The sequence below is a fragment of the Hippopotamus amphibius genome, chromosome 2, assembly GCF_030028045.1.
Source record: "Hippopotamus amphibius kiboko isolate mHipAmp2 chromosome 2, mHipAmp2.hap2, whole genome shotgun sequence".
NCBI classification, from domain to species: domain Eukaryota; kingdom Metazoa; phylum Chordata; class Mammalia; order Artiodactyla; family Hippopotamidae; genus Hippopotamus; species Hippopotamus amphibius.
Window position 1 is genome coordinate 101326317 of NC_080187.1, and position 20923 is coordinate 101347239.

Here is a 20923-nt window from a genome sequence, read left to right on the forward strand (position 1 = left end):
CCATGGATTAGTGATGAGAGTGTTATGCAAAGAAGAATATAATAAGTGAGCTCAGGGTCCAAATGAAAAATGAGCCCAAATGAAAAATGAGAAGATAAATAAAAGTAATGCATGTACGTGGTAAAAATTTGGATATACATGTAAAATCTGCAATTATAAAATAGAAAAAAAATTCACTGGTTTAGGTAGAAAAATTACAATTACCATTGTAGTGTGACAGCTTCCCATTCTTTCTCCTATGAATTAAAAATAATTTTTAATGATACTATGAAATGTCAAGTTGATAAAGCCTACCCCCTGTGGGACCTGTTTAGGACAGGCTACTCACTCCAGGTTCCAACCACCCTGGCCTCAACCCTACCATCAGCCAGCCTTTGACTATTACGGCTGCAGGTGCACCCAGAGACGGCGACAGGTCTGGCGCTAACAAACGCGGCAGCCCCGCCCCGCCCCGCCCCGCCCCGCCCCGCCTCGCCTCGCCCCGCCCCGCCTCGCCTCGCCTCGCCTCGCCTTTCGTTCCCCTTCAGAAAACACGCCCCAGGGGCGTGCCCAGTTCCCCTGGGGGCGTGTCTAAGATGCGAGGCGGTCCTTAGCCAGAGCCCAGGTAATAACCAGGGGCGGGATCGGGAGGTGCCACGCGTCGCGGCGTAATGACGTCAAGCACGCGCCGCGGGCCCGGCGTGCGCAGCTGCGAGTCGGCGTCTTGATCCCAGCTCTTGAGCTCAGGGAGAGGTGTGCTGTGCTGTTTGCCAGGATGTTTCATGTCTTTGGCTCTGCGGATGAGGAAGAGGAGCAGGCGGAGGAGGATTGTCCTGAGTTGGTCCCCATTGAGACGAAGCAAAGGGAGGAGAAGGAGGAAAAGTGTGGCCCCGGCGCTAAGATCCCAGTCACAATTATCACCGGGTATTTAGGTAACTAACCATCCCGGTCAAAAAATGCAGAGAACGCTGTTGTCCCGGGATTTGGGGGCTGACGGTGCCTCTTCTCCTTAGGCATCTGGGCCTTCTGGCCGACAGCAGATGTTTCTGAGGTAGGGGCTGGGTCACTTGCTCCCCAATGGGTTGCTTTTCATCTCAGGGATTATGCTTAGACCCCTCTGCCTTGGGGTCACATTTATCAAGTGAGGCTGAAAATTAGCCTCGCATTTTTGAAACTAGTTCTGGCTTTGCAGTGTGACGCACGGACCTGCCCCTCATTATGCATGTGACTTATAACAAGTTACCTTATATTTTTGAAGTTCATCTGCTTCGCTTGAAAGTGGAAATAATATCAGTCACCTGTCTGAGTTTGGTTTTCTTTTCAGCTTAGTGCGGCAAGAAACGCCAACGCTATAAGTCTATTCCCATTAAAGGGTGTCCTTTCTGAAAATGTCCGACACCCAAGGACCATTTCTCAGTATGTTCCCCTTACCCACGAGCCAGTCTCTTCCAGCCTTTTGTGTAACGTACTCCTATCTCAAACATTTCTTTTTTTTTGAGGTCTGTTTGTAAAGTACTGTAGGAGAAAGAATAAGAATAAAATTACTGTGCTCTCCAAGACTGTATTTCTGAAACTGAGGACTTTCAGGAGTTCATGGGATCTCTTGAATTCATAGCTTTATGAACACAGTACAGTTTCCTGAAGGACAGTTTATGCACTTACACTGGAGGTGCTTCATTGGAGAAGTTTGAGAAGTATTATTTTAAAACTTTGTAGTTAAATAGAAGGGCTAGAATAAATACCATATGAAAAATGTGGGAAAAGTTAAGAAATGTAAATAAAGTGAAACGATCTGGGGAAAATAGTACCATTCCTAGATGCTGCTAGAGACAAGTACAGACCTGAGGGCCTTTTACATAAAAATAAGAATTAGAATCACTGGCATTTTTCTTTTTTTTACTTTGTAGACTAAGTTTATTTTCATTTTTACTCAGGATTGATTTTACGAAGGAGTTTATTTATTTATAAAGGAATTTCCCCACTGTTATTCAGAGGCTGCTCTATTGCGAAGTTGAGCAGATTTCTTGTCTGAAACAGTATGGTTTAGACTTGCCCTCCTGTCCTTCCCAGTTTTACTCTGGTAGATCAGAAGAGCACTGAAGATAATGGGCTGAAGTTTAGGAGTGAGGACTAATACCAGCAACTTTGTTGCTGAATCTAGGAGGTAGTTTCCTTGCTTCTTCTTGACCGTTTTCTTGGAACATTGTTCCCTTGGTTTCCATCAGATTTTTCTTCTGATTTTCCACCTACTTCTCTGGTTTCTTTAAAAAAAATTTAAAAGAATTTTTCCATCCTTTTAACTTCATACCCAGGTGGTTTCTATTTTGATGTCCTGCAGACATGTCAAACTCAACATGTCCAAAACATCATGTTACCATCCCGTCATGAATGGTGGTTGCTTCTGTGATCCTAACCATCTGGAATATTCTAAAAGCTTTCTAACTAGTCTTGAGTCATGCTGCTTTTTAATATATTCTCTGTATGTTAGCCTTAATGATCTTTATAAATGCCAATCTGATTTTGTCACACCCTTCAGTGGTTTCTTTTGGGGTTAAAATTCAAATTCCTTAACACGAATTACAAGAGCTTTATAATCTGGCTCTGGACAACCTCTTTAGCTTTGGGAGCTGGCCCAGCCACATTGAACTACTTTTACATCTAAAAGGTGCCAGGTGTTTTGGGCCCAGGAATGCTTTCTTCTTACCTTTAGTCCTCTGGCTAGATGTCCCTTTTAGGTGCTCCATGACATCTTGTATATCTTTTGAATGTATCATCCTGTGACATAATTGCCTCTTTATTGATCTGAATTCCCCTCCTTCCCCCACTCCCTTTAGTGTTTCTAAGCGTCATGAAAGTAGAGACAGTTTGTCTGTGTCTTGTGCACTTTTTCACCAAGGCTCAGTATAAAATCTGGTCCATAGAAGACTTTTGAGTGACTGAACTATGTCTTAGCATCTTTTGCTTCATAATATGGTTAATTATGAAGGCCTAGTAATTCTGTTAGGTCTCCTATGTCCACCCCTTCCTTTCCATTTTCACTGCCACTGTTTAGTACAGCACTCATGTTCAAGGTACTTGTCTCACACTTGGAGTGATGGTAAGAATTTCCTCATTGCCCTGTGTCGTTAAGGTCTGGCCCTTCCATTCTAAATGTCGACCTTTAATGATATTGAGCTTCCTAAAGGCCTCTAAACACAAGCTTTCCATCCCTTCAACAGCTTTTATACGAATATGACCCCCAAAAGTAGAAGATATTAATACCTACTAGTCAGTGAATCCCTCCTAGTTATACCCTAGGAATCTTGTAAATGTACTTCAGAAGATATGTAGAAGCTTACCTGTAAAAGTATTACAAGCTTACCTGTAATAGCAGCACTATTTGTAATGGCAAAACACTAGAAACAACCTAAATACCTACCAACAGAAAAATAGGTAAATAAATGACATGTATACAATTGAACTACACTACTGTGTGCATGCAGTTAGGGTTGGTTTGTTTTGGTTTTTTTTTTGTTGTTTTTTTCCCCTCTATGGACTTTGGTATTTATGGTTCACAAGACAATTGCTTTTCTTCTGCTTGAGCTGAATGTATTAGGTGTAATATGCCACCTACTGGATAGAGTTAGCGTAGCTTTATGAACTTTTCTTAATACTGTTTATTGTGTCTTTTGTTAACATATGCTAGGTCCATTCTCCTTTGTGTGGGTGTGGGGGGGTGTGTGTAATCAATTTTATAGATTGCTTTAAGCATACTAAAAGTATCTATATAGACATTCTGAATTTGTGTCTGGTTAATGGTGAATGTTAAAGTAAAAGGTCTTTATGTGTAAATTTTGGGGAAGTAAACCATGTATTCTTGGCGAAGAAACATTGTCATCATGTGAAGGGATTTAAATGTTTTATAAATTACATGAGTACTTTATTTCTTAAGAACCATTACTTCAATAGTTCTTTATTTAATAGAAAATTTAGATGCCCTTACATTAATTGTGTTATATAGAAGGCTTTTTTTTTTGTCATATGAGATCAAAGAAAGCTATGTGATGCACCTTGTTGAAGTGTTTGTAAATATTTATAAAATTTTACTTTAATCTTTTCTTCTAGAATCTTCTATTACCGTTAAATAATATTTGAATAGCATGCAAATTTTAAAGAACGTTGGGACTTTTTGTATCTTTTCTGTGCCTTTAAAATTAGTCCTTGGATTTTGTTATTTAAAACAAACTTATTTTACAGGTGCTGGGAAGACAACACTTCTGAACTATATTTTGACAGAGCAGCATAGTAAAAGAATAGCAGTGATTTTAAATGAATTTGGGGAAGGTAAGTAAAGCTCAATAAATGCCATGCTGCAAGAATTTATTGGACATTCAACTGGCGAATTAGTATTCCATATTTATAAGTGAAAGTGCAAAGCATTATAATGTGAACACATTGCTGTGGGTAGTTTTGGAAAAACTAGATTCATTTATGTCAGGCTTTATTTTGTATGAATTTAAGATACTGAAATCAGATAGTTTCTATAAAATTTTGTTTTGTATAACTAGAATTTGTACCAACAAAATTAAATTAGATTTTTGCATAAAATAAATAACTCCAGAAGTAAAAATCAAAGGATATGAAGGAAAATCTTTCAGAAAGATTTTTGTACCAACTAGGAAGGTCGTTTTGTACTGACTGTCTTATTTAATAGCAACTTTTGAAAATTATTTGAAAATGCTTTGGTCATGTAAATTTCTTTTGTTGAATGTTTATTATTCTGGAAAGCAGTTAAAACAGAAGATTTAAAAAATAAGTTAAACATGTGCTCTCCATTCTCAAGCAACTTCAAATATCTGTGAAAATATGTACATTTAACATTCCAGTTTTTTGTCTTTAATATTGAACTGTGTTTTTAAAAAAATTTATACAGCAGTGTTAGATACAATTCTTTGTTTCTGTTATAAGCTTTTCTTCTCAAGTGTGGATTTTAATAAAAGCTCACATTTAGCCAAAAAATATAACTTCAGTTGGGATATTTCTTAAATTATACTTTTTTTTCAGTTGCAAATTAGTAAAGGAGCTAGGCTTATGAGCAGGATGGGAGGCCTGTTAGTTGAACTTGATTCCTGGTTTTAGTAAACTAAAGTTAGTTTCTTTAAACTAAAGAGTCCTGTTAGACAAAAATAAAAATCTTGATTTATTTAATGATAGTTTTAAATTCTAACTTCTTGTTACTCTTCTGTTGGACCCTGATTACATTTATTATTATTTCTTACTATCTTTCTTCATTCTTTCTGGACCTTTTTTGCAACTCTGTCCTTTACAGCATTTGCAGTAGTTTCCTTTTCATTTTATTAATGTTCTCTACATCCTGAATTCTGTAGCAACCCCTTTCAAAACTCTCTATCATTGTCTCACTGAAATATAAACAGAAAATATATATAAGTGAAAAATTGTGGGGTTTTTTTTCATTTGTTTGGTTTTGTTTGTTTGTTTGTTTGTTTTGTCATTTACTTTACTGGACATTTAGAACTCTTTCCTGGCTTGGGTATGTTTCTTTACTGGAGGAAAAGTAAGATTTTTAAATCATTCTTATTTGATAACAAGCATCTCAGATTCTCAGATATACTTTATTCTTTCTCAAGTAAGCATTGCTAGGAAACATATGTGTATTTGATTAAAATTTAATTTTAAGTGAGCACATTGGTGCCCTGGTCAAGCAAACTTCCTCAAAATGAACTAAGAGTATTACTCACATGGGGAATACTGAACAGTCTGTCTAGTAGACAGAGACAATTTAGAGGAAGAATGAAAAGAAAAAATAGGTAAGAGATTGAAGGGCATATAAAAGCCAATATATGAACATAGTGGTCTATCTAGAGAGTTGGCCATGGACAAGAAAGAATGCCTTTAAAATAGCTACTTTATTAGGAAATGGGAGCAGGCTAGTAAGAGGGCTAAAGAGGAAGTAGATTCTGCATTTTCCTCTTTAGGGACTTAAATCCTCTTGAAAGAAAAGCTAAAATAATCTAAAGTAGCATAGTTTAAAATATTGAGGCAGCCTGAATAGAATGAAAGAATAAAAGTTATGAAATGTATTTTCTGCTTTGAAATCTACTTCATTATTGGGTATCCTCATTTTTGTTTTTGGTTGACTAGTGAACATAATCTAAAGACTGCTTCTTGTTAATTATTCTAGGAAGTGCAGTGGAGAAATCGTTAGCTGTCAGCCAAGGTGGAGAACTCTACGAAGAATGGCTGGAACTTAGAAACGGTTGCCTCTGCTGTTCCGTAAAGTGAGGAATGTGTTTACTGTGTGCTTGTTGGCTTCTGTAAATGTTTATTGGTTATATTTCTAGCTTTGATTTTCTTATGTAAATTAACTGAATCTACATAATCTTCGTTGTATTTTCAAATAGAAGGTAGACGTATTAGGATGTATTTTCTTAAAAGTATTTCTTGCTATCTTGTTTTTCTATCTGCTCTAATGCTGTGGTCCTTTTATTGAGTTTATTTTTGTTGTTTTTGATGTTGGGGTTTATTTAATTAATAATCCCTGTGGTGCATGAAAGTCTCATTTCATGTGTAAAAAGTGATTTTTCTTCTGAATTTAATGTCATTGGTCTTATTTCCAAGAATTCGACCTCTTAAAAACAAAAATAAATGACTGTGAGAAAAAGAGAAAAACCTCACATCGTGTTCCACCAGTGATAGTTGTTTCCAAGTACAGTGTCTGTTTTATTACCAATGTAACAGCTCTTAGCAAAGGAGTGACTCACAGTAATCACTCAAATGTTTGTTGAGCAAGTTAGGAAAATTAATACCTGTACGGTTGATTTTGTATATTCTAGTGAATTAAATTTCTTTACATCATTTACTATCTTAGGTGTTTGACTTTGAGTCTAAGGGTGTTAACAAGGCTAAAACATAATAGATTTTCTTAGATAACTAAAATTTAAGTATTTTCTTGCACTTTTGATATTAGTAAGAAAAAAGAGAAATTAAAGCCTTCTACCCTAATTCAGAACAGAGTTAAAAGATATTTAATTGTAGTGTCCCTTTAGCTGTTATATTAAGCTACTGTTATTCGTAAATTTTTTCATTATTTTCTATATTGATTTTTTTTTCATAAAGCTATAAAAATAACAGGGTCTGATTTACTTCAGTCAGGTATATTAAAATTCCCTCTGCTTTTAATTGTAATAAAATTAAAGTATTAACTCATAATGTATCTGATTTCTTGTTACCTGTCAGCATGTATGCATCCATTTCCCTTCCCTCCCCCAAACTGGTAAACACTGGATGGACATGTTGTTAGAAGCTGGGGAGTGAGGTAAATTTTCACATACCTAAAGATATTTTTATCCCTGGTTGCTAAATATATTTTAAAATGTTCGTGGTGATCACTTTAAAATATTCAGGCAATCAACTGTATATCATGTTTTGGTATTCTCCAGGGACAGTGGCCTTAGAGCTATTGAGAATTTGATGCAGAAGAAAGGGAAATTTGATTACATACTTTTAGAGACCACTGGATTAGCAGATCCTGGTAAGAAATGTCATTATTAATAACCAGAATATAGTTCTTAAACATTTTAAAATATATGTACTAGAGAAATATCTAAAATGAGTAATAAAGCTTTACTCTAGATTAAAAAAATTTATTTTGGTTTAAAAGGAAAAACACTGAGTCATCATGTTTCTCTGGCAGATGAATAATTGTAATTAATAATGTTTGTGTATGAGGTTTTTACCTCTGAATGACGTTTTTACATCTAAACTTCCCTGTTGAAAGCTACACAAAGTCTAACTGTTCTAACAATGTCTGTTTGTTCTTCCTCAAATAACTTTTAGATAACGTCTTTATTGCTAGTTTGCAGAACATTGAGTTTTGTAAGTCTGACCAATACCATTATTTCTTTTGTGATCTGGGCCTATGGCACTGTACCATAAAACCGTATTAAAGAACTGTTTGGAAATAATTTACTGAAAGAGTCATAATTGTTTAAAAGAAATATTGGCGTATACTGAAGATTCAGATGTAATCAATTGTTATTTTATTTTGAAGTATTTACATAATCACATTGTCCCTATGTTTTCAAACTAGGATTAAGTTGGGCTCTTTTGGCCCTTATAGTAGGCATGGATTTTTCATACATTTTCATACATTTTCAAGAGGTCTGACTGATAATAGGACTTGGACCATTACACTGATGTTAAATATTAATTTAAATCTGGTAAGATGGGAATATATTGTGTGCCTCTTTTTGAAGTAGAAAATATCAGTTTCTTTCATTGTAGCTACTGCATAGAGAAAAATTCTTATAATTTTGAGAGGAGGCGAGTTTACTAAAATACAGTTTAGCTTTTCAGAGTAAGTAAAAGTTAAATAAAAATATCAGAGAAAGCTTTTGTACAAATTGTAGGTATAAACAGGTTAACATTTCTTCTTTCTTTAGAATAATGATTTTTATTGTGTGGGTAAAAATGAAACAATGATTATTAAAGAAAATTTAAACAGTAACTAAGAAAAGACAGAGCAAAATTAAAAAAAAAATGTTGCCCTATATCTCACTACTGTAAAATACAAGCAGGTAAATTTTATTCCACAGATTTCTCTGTGCCGGGACTGTTGTTGTGGTGTGGTGAATGACAACATCAGCATCAGCTGGGAGCTTGGGAAACATACAGATTCTTGGGCCTTATCTGAGGTCTATGGAATCAGAATCTCTAAGGGTAGGACCCAGCAATCTGTTTTAATAAGCCCTCCAGGTGATTTTTACACACGTGTAACTTTGGGAGACCTCACTTCATGTGTAAATATGCAGAAGTAATTTTATAAAATAGGATCACATTCTTTGTGCTATTCTTAATAATTATTAATTTAGTTTTACTTGAACCTAAAAGAAGAGAACTTGAAAAAGTGAAAGAATTGCTGAATGTCAGATAAATGCTTCTTCACTGCAGGAGGTATGAGTTAAGAAAAAAAAGGAAATGGGGCTTTCCTGGTGGTGCAGTGGTTAAGAATCCACCTGCCAATGCAGGGGACATGGGTTCAATCCCTGGTCTGGGAAGATCCCACATGCTGCGGAGCAACTAAGCCCGTGCGCCACAACTACTGAGCCTGCACTCTAGAGCCCATGAGGCACAACTATTGAGCCCACATGCCACAGCTACTGAAGCCCACGCACCTAGAGCCTGTGCTCTGCAACAAGAGAAGCCACCGCAATAAGAAGCTCGCGCACTGCAATGAAGAGTAGCCCCCACTCTCTGCGACTACAGAAAGCCCGCGTGCAGCAATGAAGACCCAATGGAGCCAATAAATAAAAAATAAAATAAATAAATTAGAAAAAAAAAAGAAACAAGAAAAAAAGGAAATGATCATAAAGAACAAACAAATTGGACAAGTTATTTTTTGAACTCCATGTTTAAATTTTCAGGGCAGTATCTATTGACTGTTTGGCATAAAAGATGAGGGGATTAACACACTTCCACCTTCTCCCATCTGGTTTTGGTTCATTGTGTTCTTTGCTATGTTGTCAAGGTTTTTATCATTTATATTGTGTCATACTTTGTTTAGTTCTGTGTTTAAACCATTTTAGTCCTCATTACCAGCACTATGACTTCTCCATTCCTGAGTTGATCAATTTCTCGATTGACTGAATTTCTGTTGTCTTTACTCCCCCTGTTAAATATCTGCATCCAAATTTTAAATAGTTCTTTCTTGTGTAGCCTGGTGAATATTAAACCAAAGATATATATCAGATTTAGAATAAAAGCTCTAATACACTCTTAACAGTTCAACTTAATACTAGGCAAATGTTAACTGTCACACTTATAAGCTATCTGAATAGAAATCAATGAATTAAAAAAGATTTATGTACAATGTTAGGAATTTTACTGAGTGAAAAAAATTAATACTTTTTAAAAATAACAATTGTTTGGAGTAATGATACTCCCAATAGATTTACTTTTTCTCCTTCATTAATTACAATCATGTTGTTAGCCAAGTAAGTGAAGGAAATTCTTATTGGCAATTCATTTGTTTCCTGTTTAGAAGACTGACACTCTCCGGTTCTAAGCTAAATAATTGTCATGGTAAAGTAATTTCCTTGAAAGGGACAGGCATTGATTCAGCCCCTGTTACTCACAAATCCTATTTCAGTCAAATTGGAAAACTATTAAGTTTTTGGGAAAAAATCAATAGGTATCAGAAAACCATTAGATCTCGTGGCCCTTGCTATATCCTGCATGAGTAATCACTGTAAACAGCTGACAGGTATTGCATTGTTGACACAGAGTGATGCTTGGGAGACCACATCTCTTCAGGGTAGGTGGACAGCTTTAGACATTGGAATGAGTTCAGTTATCCTTGTTTTTCCCCAGTACTCATTCTTTTAGACAGCTCTGTCACTAACTGGACCTGGGATGCTTTGAAAAATCAAATTCTTTCTTTGCTGTCAGTTTTCTTTTTCTTGTGTTGTGGCATACTAATCAGGGTGTGTGGTTTGGTACTGAACCATTTCTGTCAAAAACAAGTTTTAATTTCTTATTTAGAAATGATTTTTCCTCAAAAAAATTTTCCAAATTTTATATCAGTACTAATAAATAGTATAAGGATTTATTATTAAGGCCATGGAGTGTATAATTTGACTTTTGTTCTTCTATAAAACTTACAAGTAAACTTGAAAAAAATTTTTTGGACAAGTGATTTTGGATTTATCTATGTTTTGCTTTGCTTTCCTTTAGGGAGATAATTATTTGTGGACTGTATGATTATTATATTCAGCAGAGAGAAAATAAAAATAAGACCTATGTGCACACAGCCATTCTGCCCAAATTATTTGATAATATTTGGTAAATTATTATGGCATTGGTAAAAGCTTGATACTGGGTTTGTATGTGATAAGAATTGTTCTTTTTTTATTGAAATAGAAGGGAGAGAGGAAGAAATGGGTATAAAATAGTAGACAGTTCTAACACTAATTCCCTTAAGAAGATTGAAAACCCATATTTAATTCATATATGTGTTTGCCTGCTAATTCCATTGGGGCAAATTAAAACATGGATAGAATTTTGTTTCCTAGTTTGAAGAAATATTTTTATTTGATGAAAATTATCATATATTTTCAGGTGCTGTAGCTTCTATGTTTTGGGTTGATGCTGAATTAGGGGTTGATATTTATCTTGATGGTAAGTTTAGAAATGAATTTTTTTTGAATTTTCAAGTAAAATGTTAATGTTATGGTTAAGATCATTTTTGTTTATTCATATTATACTTCTAATTCCTTGTATTGGTACTCTTTTTAAGTTTGTTTAGTTTGATGACGAAATAAGTCTTTGTTCACACAGATTCTAAAACCCAGACAGTAAGTCAAACCAGATGTCAGTCATAATCTCAGCTCCCAGTTTAGTGCTTCTGTTAAGGTTTTCCTTTTAAAATACTGTGTACATTTTCTGTATTCCCTGTTGTTTAATTTATGCATTTAGTATATGTTAGAGCTTTTTATTTTAAATAACATAGTATGAGGATCAAATTACTGCCTTCATTTTCCCTTAAAGATAAGAATTAAACAAAGCCCCCTACCCATTCCTCTCTTTACCCTAACACTTTTGGGCAATCTTATTCATAGACTTCATTTAAGACATATTAGAAACTTTCTGGATTAGGCAAATATATTCCCTTCAGTACCCCCCATCCCCGATTTTTCACCTTTCTGTAAACCATATTTTGCATAGACTAAGGGGTGAACTTTAAGAATTATGGAAGCTGGGTCTCATCATTTGGCCCTAGTATATATGGAATGTACCTGGTTAAGTTCCTTAGGCATCATCAAACTCATTCTGCTGTTATCCTTTGAAAAAATTATTTAGCATATAAGTTCAGAGACTGCCAATCTAATTGATCATTTGGAAACTTAGGTACATCTTAGATAAAACAGTTGTGTGAGTTAGATTGGTGAGAGGTATTAGGAATAAGATATTCTAAGATGCCTCAGATTTGTTAAGCAATAATTTAAATAAGAAAAGTCTCCATTTTGATTATGTGAAAATAAAGATAAGCTGTCTTGTGTAATTAATCACATTCCACTTTATATTATGAAATTTGTCTCATCATATTTTAGATTATAAGCTTTTTAATGGCCAGAGAGATCTTATTTTCTTTTTTATTTGTTTGTTTAAACATTTCTTTTTATATTTATCCTAGCTAGTGCCTTAAAATAGTGCTAGGTACATGTTGAAATGCATCTACTTATTAATGGAATTGAATTAAATTGCAGTGTTGTCAAGAGAAAAAACAGTATTTTATTGAGTGACATTTGTGAACTGAAATAGATGTTTTAATTTTAATTCTTAAATATAAAGATAATTAAAGATTTATTCTTTTGTAGGTATCATAACTGTTGTGGATTCAAAATATGGACTAAAAGTAAGTTGAAAGATTGCTGTGAGTTACTAATTATTTGTTAAGAGCTGGGTATATGGGGATTGATGGTATTTTTTCTATATATTTGTGTCTGTCTGAAATATCCTTAACAAAAATATTTTCTGCTATAAATATAAAAGATGCTGTTTTTTAAAATGGCAGTAATATTACCAGAAAACTGTGTTACACCAGTGAGTTACATTTTTAATTTAATATATCATGTTTTGGGAATTTAAAAAGCATGAAGAATAATAAAGCAAATACTTATGGTAAAAAAAAAAATTGTTTTTTTTTAAAGTATCCTTAACGATAGATGAAATTTGTGTGTGTGTTTTAATTATTATTTTGTGCTTTTAAGTTAAATGTTTTTTTCTGCTTCTCTGGCTTGATGTGATAAAAGAGTTGGAAGTGTAACAGTTTGTAATAAGGACAGTGCAGGATAAGGCTTGGATGTGTGTAATCCCTCACTAGAATTCAACCCCAGTGTTGCTAAGTTTTTCTGTTTGATAGAGGAAATTGAGCTTGATAAAGCATATGAAAACTTATTTTTCTTGTTAAATTGCTGTCAGACACAAGCTGGAGATGATTGAATTTTTAAAAAATATATTGCTCTACCGTATTTTGAAGAAATCAGGATTTATGCCTAGGTTTAGGGAGGAGAAACTCTCCTTTAAAAGGCATCTTGCTGTGAATGTTTTTGTGACTACCAAGGTCCTCAAATGCGTTTAAATGAACTTGAGTTCACAAAATACACTTAGTAAAATTTTAAAATGCATGTTGCTGCATAAAGTGGTGTTTCTCAACTTTCCAAGTGAAATATTACTAGAGGCGGAAGAGAATGAAGTTATGCTCCATCTCCTGACCCAGCCGGGGGGTACGGGTAGTGCCAAAAGTAATCATTTCTTAGAAGTTTAAGTTTAATGTTTAAAAATGCATGTCCATTTTGTATTCTACCCGACAATATATCTGAATTTCTTAATTTGAACAAGTTTGTTTTTCTTCCAAACCTTTAATAAAATTAGGATGGCAGGCTTGTCAAATGGTTACCAATACCCCTTCATTGGTCCTTCAGTTCCCTTAGGGATAGACCACCCTAATTTGAGAAGTTTGGAAGATAATTCCTTTTTAGATTTTTAAGTCAAAATTTATTAATAGTCTTAAGATCTAAAGAAAGATCCCAAATATTAAAATTTTACTCAGAAATATTCCACCTGTTCTGAAATCGTGATATTTCTAGCAAAATGTTTACAGAGGAAGCAAAAAAGAAAAAAAAAAAAGTCAAATTCTTCACTCTGAATGTTTATTAAAGGGCGTGTTTGAATTGATCTCCTATTTAAATTTATTACCAAATTTGGGATATCTACAGGACGGATAGCAGGATTTTTTTTTTGATAGACTTAAAGTGCCATACCTAAAATCAAACTCTTTATGTATTTATGATTATGGGAATAATTTTATATGTATATTTGGATGTGGAGAGGAGTTAAATGGAATCTATTATAAGTGTGATAGAGGCCAAAAAAAACAAAGCAAAATTCTGAATAATGCAAACACAGTAAACGTTTAACCCCTGCCACCTTGATAAAACCTCTTAAATTATTAAATCAATATACCTACACAAAACTGACATACTGTCAAGATAATGGAAACTTTAAATTTTCTAAGTCAGATGCCAAATAAATAACTTTTCCTTTATATAAAGAATTTGCCAACTTGTCCAATTCCTCTGGTTGCAAAGCTTGACCTCAGTAGCTGCTTGTGATTCAGAGAATTCTGAGGCAGTACAAGTAATGACACTTGGATAATGGGCAGCAATTTAAGGGTGTCATGCTTCACAGAGCCAGCCCATCACAAGTAAAGCTGAGAAATGGTACCTTGTGGCCAGCCAGCCAAATTGAAACTGAAGTGGTAATTGATATCATGGGCTATCACTCTAATGGGATTGTCACCCATTGATCTGAAATATTCATTTTTTAATCACGGGCAAAGAATTGGACAACTTCAAATGACAGCTCTCTATTCTCAGGACTTGACACCCAGGCTACTGACATTGTCCTTTTCAGTTCTACAAATGTGACAGCATTTAATGCAATAGAATCAATGAATGAAGTTACACAGAAAAGGTCAAGTCAGAGGTTTCTTTTTGGTTCTTCTGTTATATTGCACAAGCTGTTGAAACAATTCAGTCAGAAAACAGTTTGGTTTGGAAAAGACCGGAAAAATAAATAGACTGACATTATGCAATAATCTTTTTGTTAAAAGCTAAAATAGTGTTAGATCTATAACCAATCCATTAGAAAGAAATAGCTGCTGCTGCTTTTTTTTTTTTTAACGTCATCTGACATCTTTGACACTAGATTCCTTTCCACTTTGGTCAACAACAGTGTTTCTTTTTTTTCGGTCCAGCTTGTTTCTATTTCTGCAGAAAAGGACACCCTCTAAGCCCTTACTGAAGTTGTGTCATACAGTGGTGTTATTTCAAAGGATTCCTTTCTTTCTTATGCTATGCTGAGTTGGAATGTGGAACCCTAACCTTTTTGATTTGTTGGATTAATTAGTACAAAAATTTTTCTGGTCTTTTTTGATATATAAGCAAAAGCCATAGTCTCTAAGCAGGGATCCTTTGGGGATACACACACCACACACACACACACACATGCAAATATAAAATATTTTGAAAAAAATTTGCAAAAATTTTTCCTTCCTTGCCTGTACAGGTAGAATAGAATGTCACATTTCCATTTTCTAACTTTGTAAATGGGAGTCATCTGACTTAATGACTAATGGTGTATAATGTGTTACTGGAGAATATCTTTTTGAATAGTAGGTATTGGTTTTAGTCTTTTTGCAGAGTTTGACCTGGGAAGGTAAGAAGTTGCGTGAGGGAAATGGGCTAATATCCAGAGAAAGTAAATGTTAGTGTGCATTTATTATTTGTTTATGTTTGTATAGCCTTCACATGTGCATGGAACAGGGGCATTTATCTCTTCTGCTTTTTTTATGTTTGTTACATATCACATTCTTAATAGAGTTGTACCTATTGGCAGGTTTTTATTTTGGGGAATTTTAATATGTTTTTATATTTGATACTTCTTGACTGCCTAGAGGTCATAAAATGTTAGTCCATCCCCGTTAGCTTTGAGTGAAAATTCCTGATCTTCTGGAGATTAGATTAGATGCATTAAAAACATGAATTACTTTGTGAAAATATTAATACTACTTTATTAGTTATGTTTAGGTATGGATAGTCAAAAACAAATCTCTAATTTTCTTGCCATATCTTTTTTATACTCCTCCAGCTCACAGCCAGAAAGTCCCAAATTCATATTTAAATAAACCTTCCAGAAGGTCAAAAATACAATATTTTGAAAATATTTCAAAAATTTAAAAGAATTTCAATATTATAGGATTATTTAGAGACAGATACCTTGCTAAAAATACATCTTTATTAAACAGATTTACTGCTGAATAGAAAGATTTGTTGCTGCACGTTATGTAGAATTTTTCAGGTAACAACATCCATGTATCAATGTCAACAAATAGAGGGTATTACCTAGAATTCATTCAATAAGTATTTGTTGAGCCTGGGTGCCAGGTACTATTCCCCGGGTGGTAATAGGCCTTATTCTCTAGAGCAGGGGTCCCAACCCCGGGTGGTCTGTGTCCTGTTAGGAACTGGGCTGCATAGCAGGAGGTGAGAGGCGGGCAAGTGAGCAAAGCTTCATCTGCCGCACTCCCCATTGCTCACATGACCGCCTGAACCATCCCCCACCCCCCACCCCACCCTATGGAAAAATTGTCTTCCACGAAACTAGACCCTGGTGCCAAAAAGGTTGGGGATCGCTGCTCTAGAGGACATAATGAAAGGATTTGTTATAGCCTCAGGCCCACAATAATTAGCAAAAGTAGTAAATTTGGTCTTTTGACAAGAAATAATTTTTGATACAGTATTCTTCAAGTTCTTTGATTTCCATAATTTCAGAGTGGGTCTGCAGTTGAATTTATAGAATTGTACCTAAAGTGGAAATCAGTACATCATTACTCTAGTTTTTGTTTAGGCTAGCTTCCCCAAAAACAGAATTTGGCAAACTTTTAGAAGAAAAAAATTTTTTCTCTATAGATTTTACCAAGACTATTAAATAAAATGATCACCAACTTGCTCTTAGGTTTCAAACTATCCAAATACCTTAAGGATCTACCTCTTCATGAATTGTAAAACTGATTTGATGAAATAATTTTGTATATAATTTTTAGGTAATCTTTATACATAACTTTTATGCAGTTATTAACATTTGTGTAACACTGTTTACAAGACTTTTTATATGACATAAAAGGCTTTCGCAAAGATTCAGAAATTATGTTCATTTTACTTCTATTGAGCCCATTTTCAATTTTTGAAAAATAACCCTATAATAAAGTATCCTGGGATGGTGATAGTGTTAGATTTTAGTTTCTTTTTTATAAAATGAGAATAGCTATTTCCCATAATTGTTATGAAGGCTAAATGAGATAATAATGCTTGCAAAAGGATTTAATAATTTGTGGAATTCGATTCAAATACAAAAAGTATTGTATAATTGAATTGCCTCTGACATCAGTAGGCAGTGTTTTATTGTGACAGGGAACATCTATTGAGGGTTAAGGTAATGAAGGTGGAACATTTTTCAGAGAACAACCTTCTGACACTGGTGACTTTAGGGATCTAAATAGGATTATGGAAAAATAATAACTACTTCCTGAGAGATCAAAACTACCTCTTGGACTTCAAAGTCAGTGTTAAAGTATTTTTTGGCACTAGCTTAACTCTGGCAAGGTGCAAAGTTGCCCAGAGAGGCCAAATCATTCAAATGTGGATTTCAGATGGTAACCTGCTTTATGCTAGATATAGGGCTGTGTCCTTCCCACGGCCAGTTTGTTTCTAGCAAGTTGGAAGGGCCCAGTACATTCATAGTGTGTATCATTCTGGGGTGGGAGCTGGGGTGTGAGGGTGGGAGTGGAGGAACATCTATTAGAAAGTACACATTTAGTGATTATCCCTCTCTTTTTTAAAAATAAGTAATACTGAATATTTAGAACAAAGACAATTTTGTAAAAAGAAGAATGCCTAAAATTTGAACTATAATGTTCAGATTTTTAAATCTGGAGGGTTTTCCATTTAAGAAAAAGAAGAGGTCAGGGGACAGAGTTTAAGCCCTCATACCTCACCTTCGCCTCAAAAAACTCCACAGGTTCACTGTAGGGAAAAAATTACGAGACAGGAAAAAAATGCTTCAGATAGAAAAGTTAGTCCTGAATTTGGGTATTCAGTAATAGAACCTGAAGTTTTTATTAGAGGCAAGAATGCTTTGTGTTGACATTGATTTGTGTGTTACACTACAGTAACTTTTGTTCAAACTTTGTTTTTGTTTAGCATTTAGCAGAAGAAAAACCTGATGGCCTTATCAATGAAGCTTCTAGGTATTCATTTATTTAAAGTATATATTGATTACTGACTGAATGGAAAAACGAAAATTATTGGTATGAAAAACAAAACAAACTGAGAAACATAAAAACATAGTCAAGGAAAATCTTTTCTCCTACATTTGAATTATCGATATTTATAATGGGCTGATAATGAAAATTTTATTTAAAACTGTATTACAGCATAAAGTGAGTGCTGGGCACTGGTGTTCTTTGTGAGGAACTTGGAAAATGTTAACATTTAAAAATATTTTCTTGTTCCCATACAATTTTTCTTTGGAATCGAAAATGATTATTTAAAAAGAGTTGATTCACTTCCTGCCTTCTTTACCAGTAATTCAGTTGATTCAAATGTTCACTGTTATTCAGAGTAACAGAGGAATAAATATGGAAATAGTTGCAATTTGGCATTTAGAACATTTTTTTGTTTAAATACCTTTATGTTCCTAGTTGGGTGCTCTTTAGACTTATGAATATTTAAATTAGTTTGCCTACCCTAAGCATTTTCTTGCTAATGGGAAAAAAGTTTGGGGATAGACAACAGTCACTAAATATGCTGTTGGGTTTAAAAGGGAGGTCTTCCCCACCTCAAGATGGGCTACAGATGATCCTGACATAAATAATAGACTGCAAGCAGGTGACTGATTCCCTATCACTTTGGAATATGCTGCTCTGTTGTTTTGTAATCCTGCCTGAACACTGCTATATTTCACAGTAGACTGAACTTAAATATTTTTGTAACTTTTTCTTTATTAAAATATGTTTGTTATAGAAGATATAAATAAGCCAAGTAGAAAATAACAAAATGTTATAAAAGCCAAAATAAAGTTAAATATAGAAGCCCTCCAATTTGAAGATTGCGACTGTCTATATTTTGAGATGTGCACATTCAATCTTTATTCATATGAAATTTACTTAAATAAAAAACTGTGTTGTACATACTGAACCTGCTTTTCAGTGAATTGAAGTTGATTTATTTTTGAGAATTTGGTTGTTTGATATAATCAGCATAAAACTAGTATTGGGAACAGTCTAGAAGAATTGAGGAAATTTTAAAGAATCCTCAGCTTTACTACTCCTGTTAATAGAAAATAGAATTTCTGATTATAGTAAGCTATAATTTTGTTATCCAGCATCCAGTCAAATGGATTCTTTAACTTGAGTTTCTTTAGTATATCTACTTTACAGAGAAAATAAATATTTATAGTGGTGAAAATAATTGTTCAAGATCCTTATATATCTTCTGAATTTTTTTTACACTGTTCAATGTAGTGTTAATGTTAAATGAACTTGTTCTTTGTATTTCTTTGAAAATTATGGTAATTGTTACATGGGATATTTTAGTAAGTAGAGTGTCCTTGTTCCTACTATATTGGATATTGGAATTTTATGCACTTCTTTACAAAGAAAATCATGAGTTGAATATCATCCTAATTGTAAACTTTTTGAGGCTTATCTTTGTAGTTTCAGAGTAGCAAATAAGAGAACTTAGTAAATATTTTTTGAATGAATAATGTGAAATCTGAATTTATATAGTGGTGAATACAATTTATCCTTACTATCTGAAGAATGATAAATAGTTTAGGAGTAAATTAAATCATTATATAGAGAACTATATCCTTCTTAACTGCTAATTGATCTGGAGGAGGTGTTTCTTATTTTTAATGTCCTAACAGTTCTCCTGACATCTGTTCTTTGTTTGCTAATTTAGGCAAGTTGCTTTGGCGGATATCATCATCCTCAATAAAACCGACTTGGTTTCAGAAGAGAATTTAAACAAATTAAGAACAACTATTAGGTACAAAATTAGAAATGTGTGTTAAGTACCTGCAAATTCAAAATGTACTAAACAGAATATTTTTACCTTGACTATTGCCCTGTAGAAATTTAAGGTTCAAGATTGACTTGCTATAAGTATCATTAGGGAATCACATTTTGTTGTTGCCTAATTGACTATTATGTAAATAGTAATATATAAAACTATTCCCCATGGCTTACAGAATATACTGTTGAACCTTTAACAACACAGGGTTTGAACTGCCCAGGTCCACTTATACATGGATTTTTTCCCAATAAACATAGTATCTGTGTTTTCATTTTATAGATCTTTAAGTTGACTAAGTATGGGGAAAAGTTTGTGTTCAATTAGAGATCATAATATATGGATTCAAAATAAGTAGGGTTTGAGTCCTAATTCTCTTCAGAATCTTTCCGCTTCTTGCCCTTGGGTGAGTCATTTATCAGTTCCTTTGTTTTTGAGGCAGAGATAGCAGCATGAGGGTTTTGGCCAGTGAGGGGGCTTGGTGCCCCTAACCCCTAAGTTGTTCCATGTCAGCTACAGCTCAGAGTGCATGGACTGACATTCATCGTCTTCTGGCTCCATCCTCATTTTCCTGTCTTCTCTTTGACGCTTTCCCTACATGAAGTTCCCTATTTACCCAGGACGGTTTGCTTATTTTCTCATGGAGGTATCTTACCAAATCCTTTCTTTACTCTTAATGTGTTCCCAACTCTCACTCTGTCAATCCTTGAATTCCTTCTTTTTCTCTATTTTTCTTTTTCTTAAGCAATTTTAGCCATTCTCTCATTCATCCCTTCCTCTCACCTCTTTCTCCCTCCTTCTATGAAGTCTTCCCTGACTCAGGCGGTTTCACTTTTCCCTGAACCCTCATTGACTCTGGTCTTCCTTAACTGTCAACTAAGCACGCCTGTCTTCCGGCTAGCTTTAATGTCTTCACTGTCTGTGGCCAAGGCTGATCAACATGGGTCGATATGAATGGTACTCAGATATGTGTTAAAAGATCCAACAGTCATTTGGACTTTTCAGATGAGATTAGAGTTCAGAGACTTTTAATTATTCCGTAAGAGCTAAACTAATAGAAGCCGTCTACAAAGAGATATTTGATAGCTTTTATTATCGGTCATCTGCAGTGCGTACAATCTGCTGACGTCAGATTTTGAGTTTGTCAGTGTCAGTTCATATAATGTATGTTACAAATTGAATCAATAAAAGTAAGGCTCCTTAGGATTTTGGCTGCAATGGTTAATGATTGCAGAAGAAAGAATTCATATTTT

General features: G+C 34.3%; 1 protein-coding gene across 4 annotated transcripts in view; it reads left to right on the forward strand.

Moving 5' to 3' along the window:
* Nucleotides 1-661: 661 nt before the first annotated feature.
* LOC130844211 (putative COBW domain-containing protein 7) overlaps nucleotides 662-20923 on the forward strand; it is a 41279-nt gene continuing 21017 nt past the window's right edge. Inside the window, exons 1-8 of one of the 4 annotated variants that reach the window (XM_057720458.1) lie at nucleotides 662-911; nucleotides 4216-4302; nucleotides 6161-6257; nucleotides 7419-7510; nucleotides 11095-11154; nucleotides 12354-12391; nucleotides 17799-17845; nucleotides 19560-19646. In XM_057720458.1, coding sequence (XP_057576441.1) covers nucleotides 755-911; nucleotides 4216-4302; nucleotides 6161-6257; nucleotides 7419-7510; nucleotides 11095-11154; nucleotides 12354-12391; nucleotides 17799-17845; nucleotides 19560-19646 — 665 coding nt within the window. In that variant the 5' untranslated portion in view covers nucleotides 662-754. Of the gene's footprint in view, nucleotides 1031-4215; nucleotides 4303-6160; nucleotides 6258-7215; nucleotides 7511-11094; nucleotides 11155-12353; nucleotides 12392-17798; nucleotides 17846-19559; nucleotides 19647-20923 lie in introns of all 4 variants that reach the window. The other 3 variants (XM_057720460.1, XM_057720459.1, XM_057720461.1) reach the window with 3 other exon arrangements.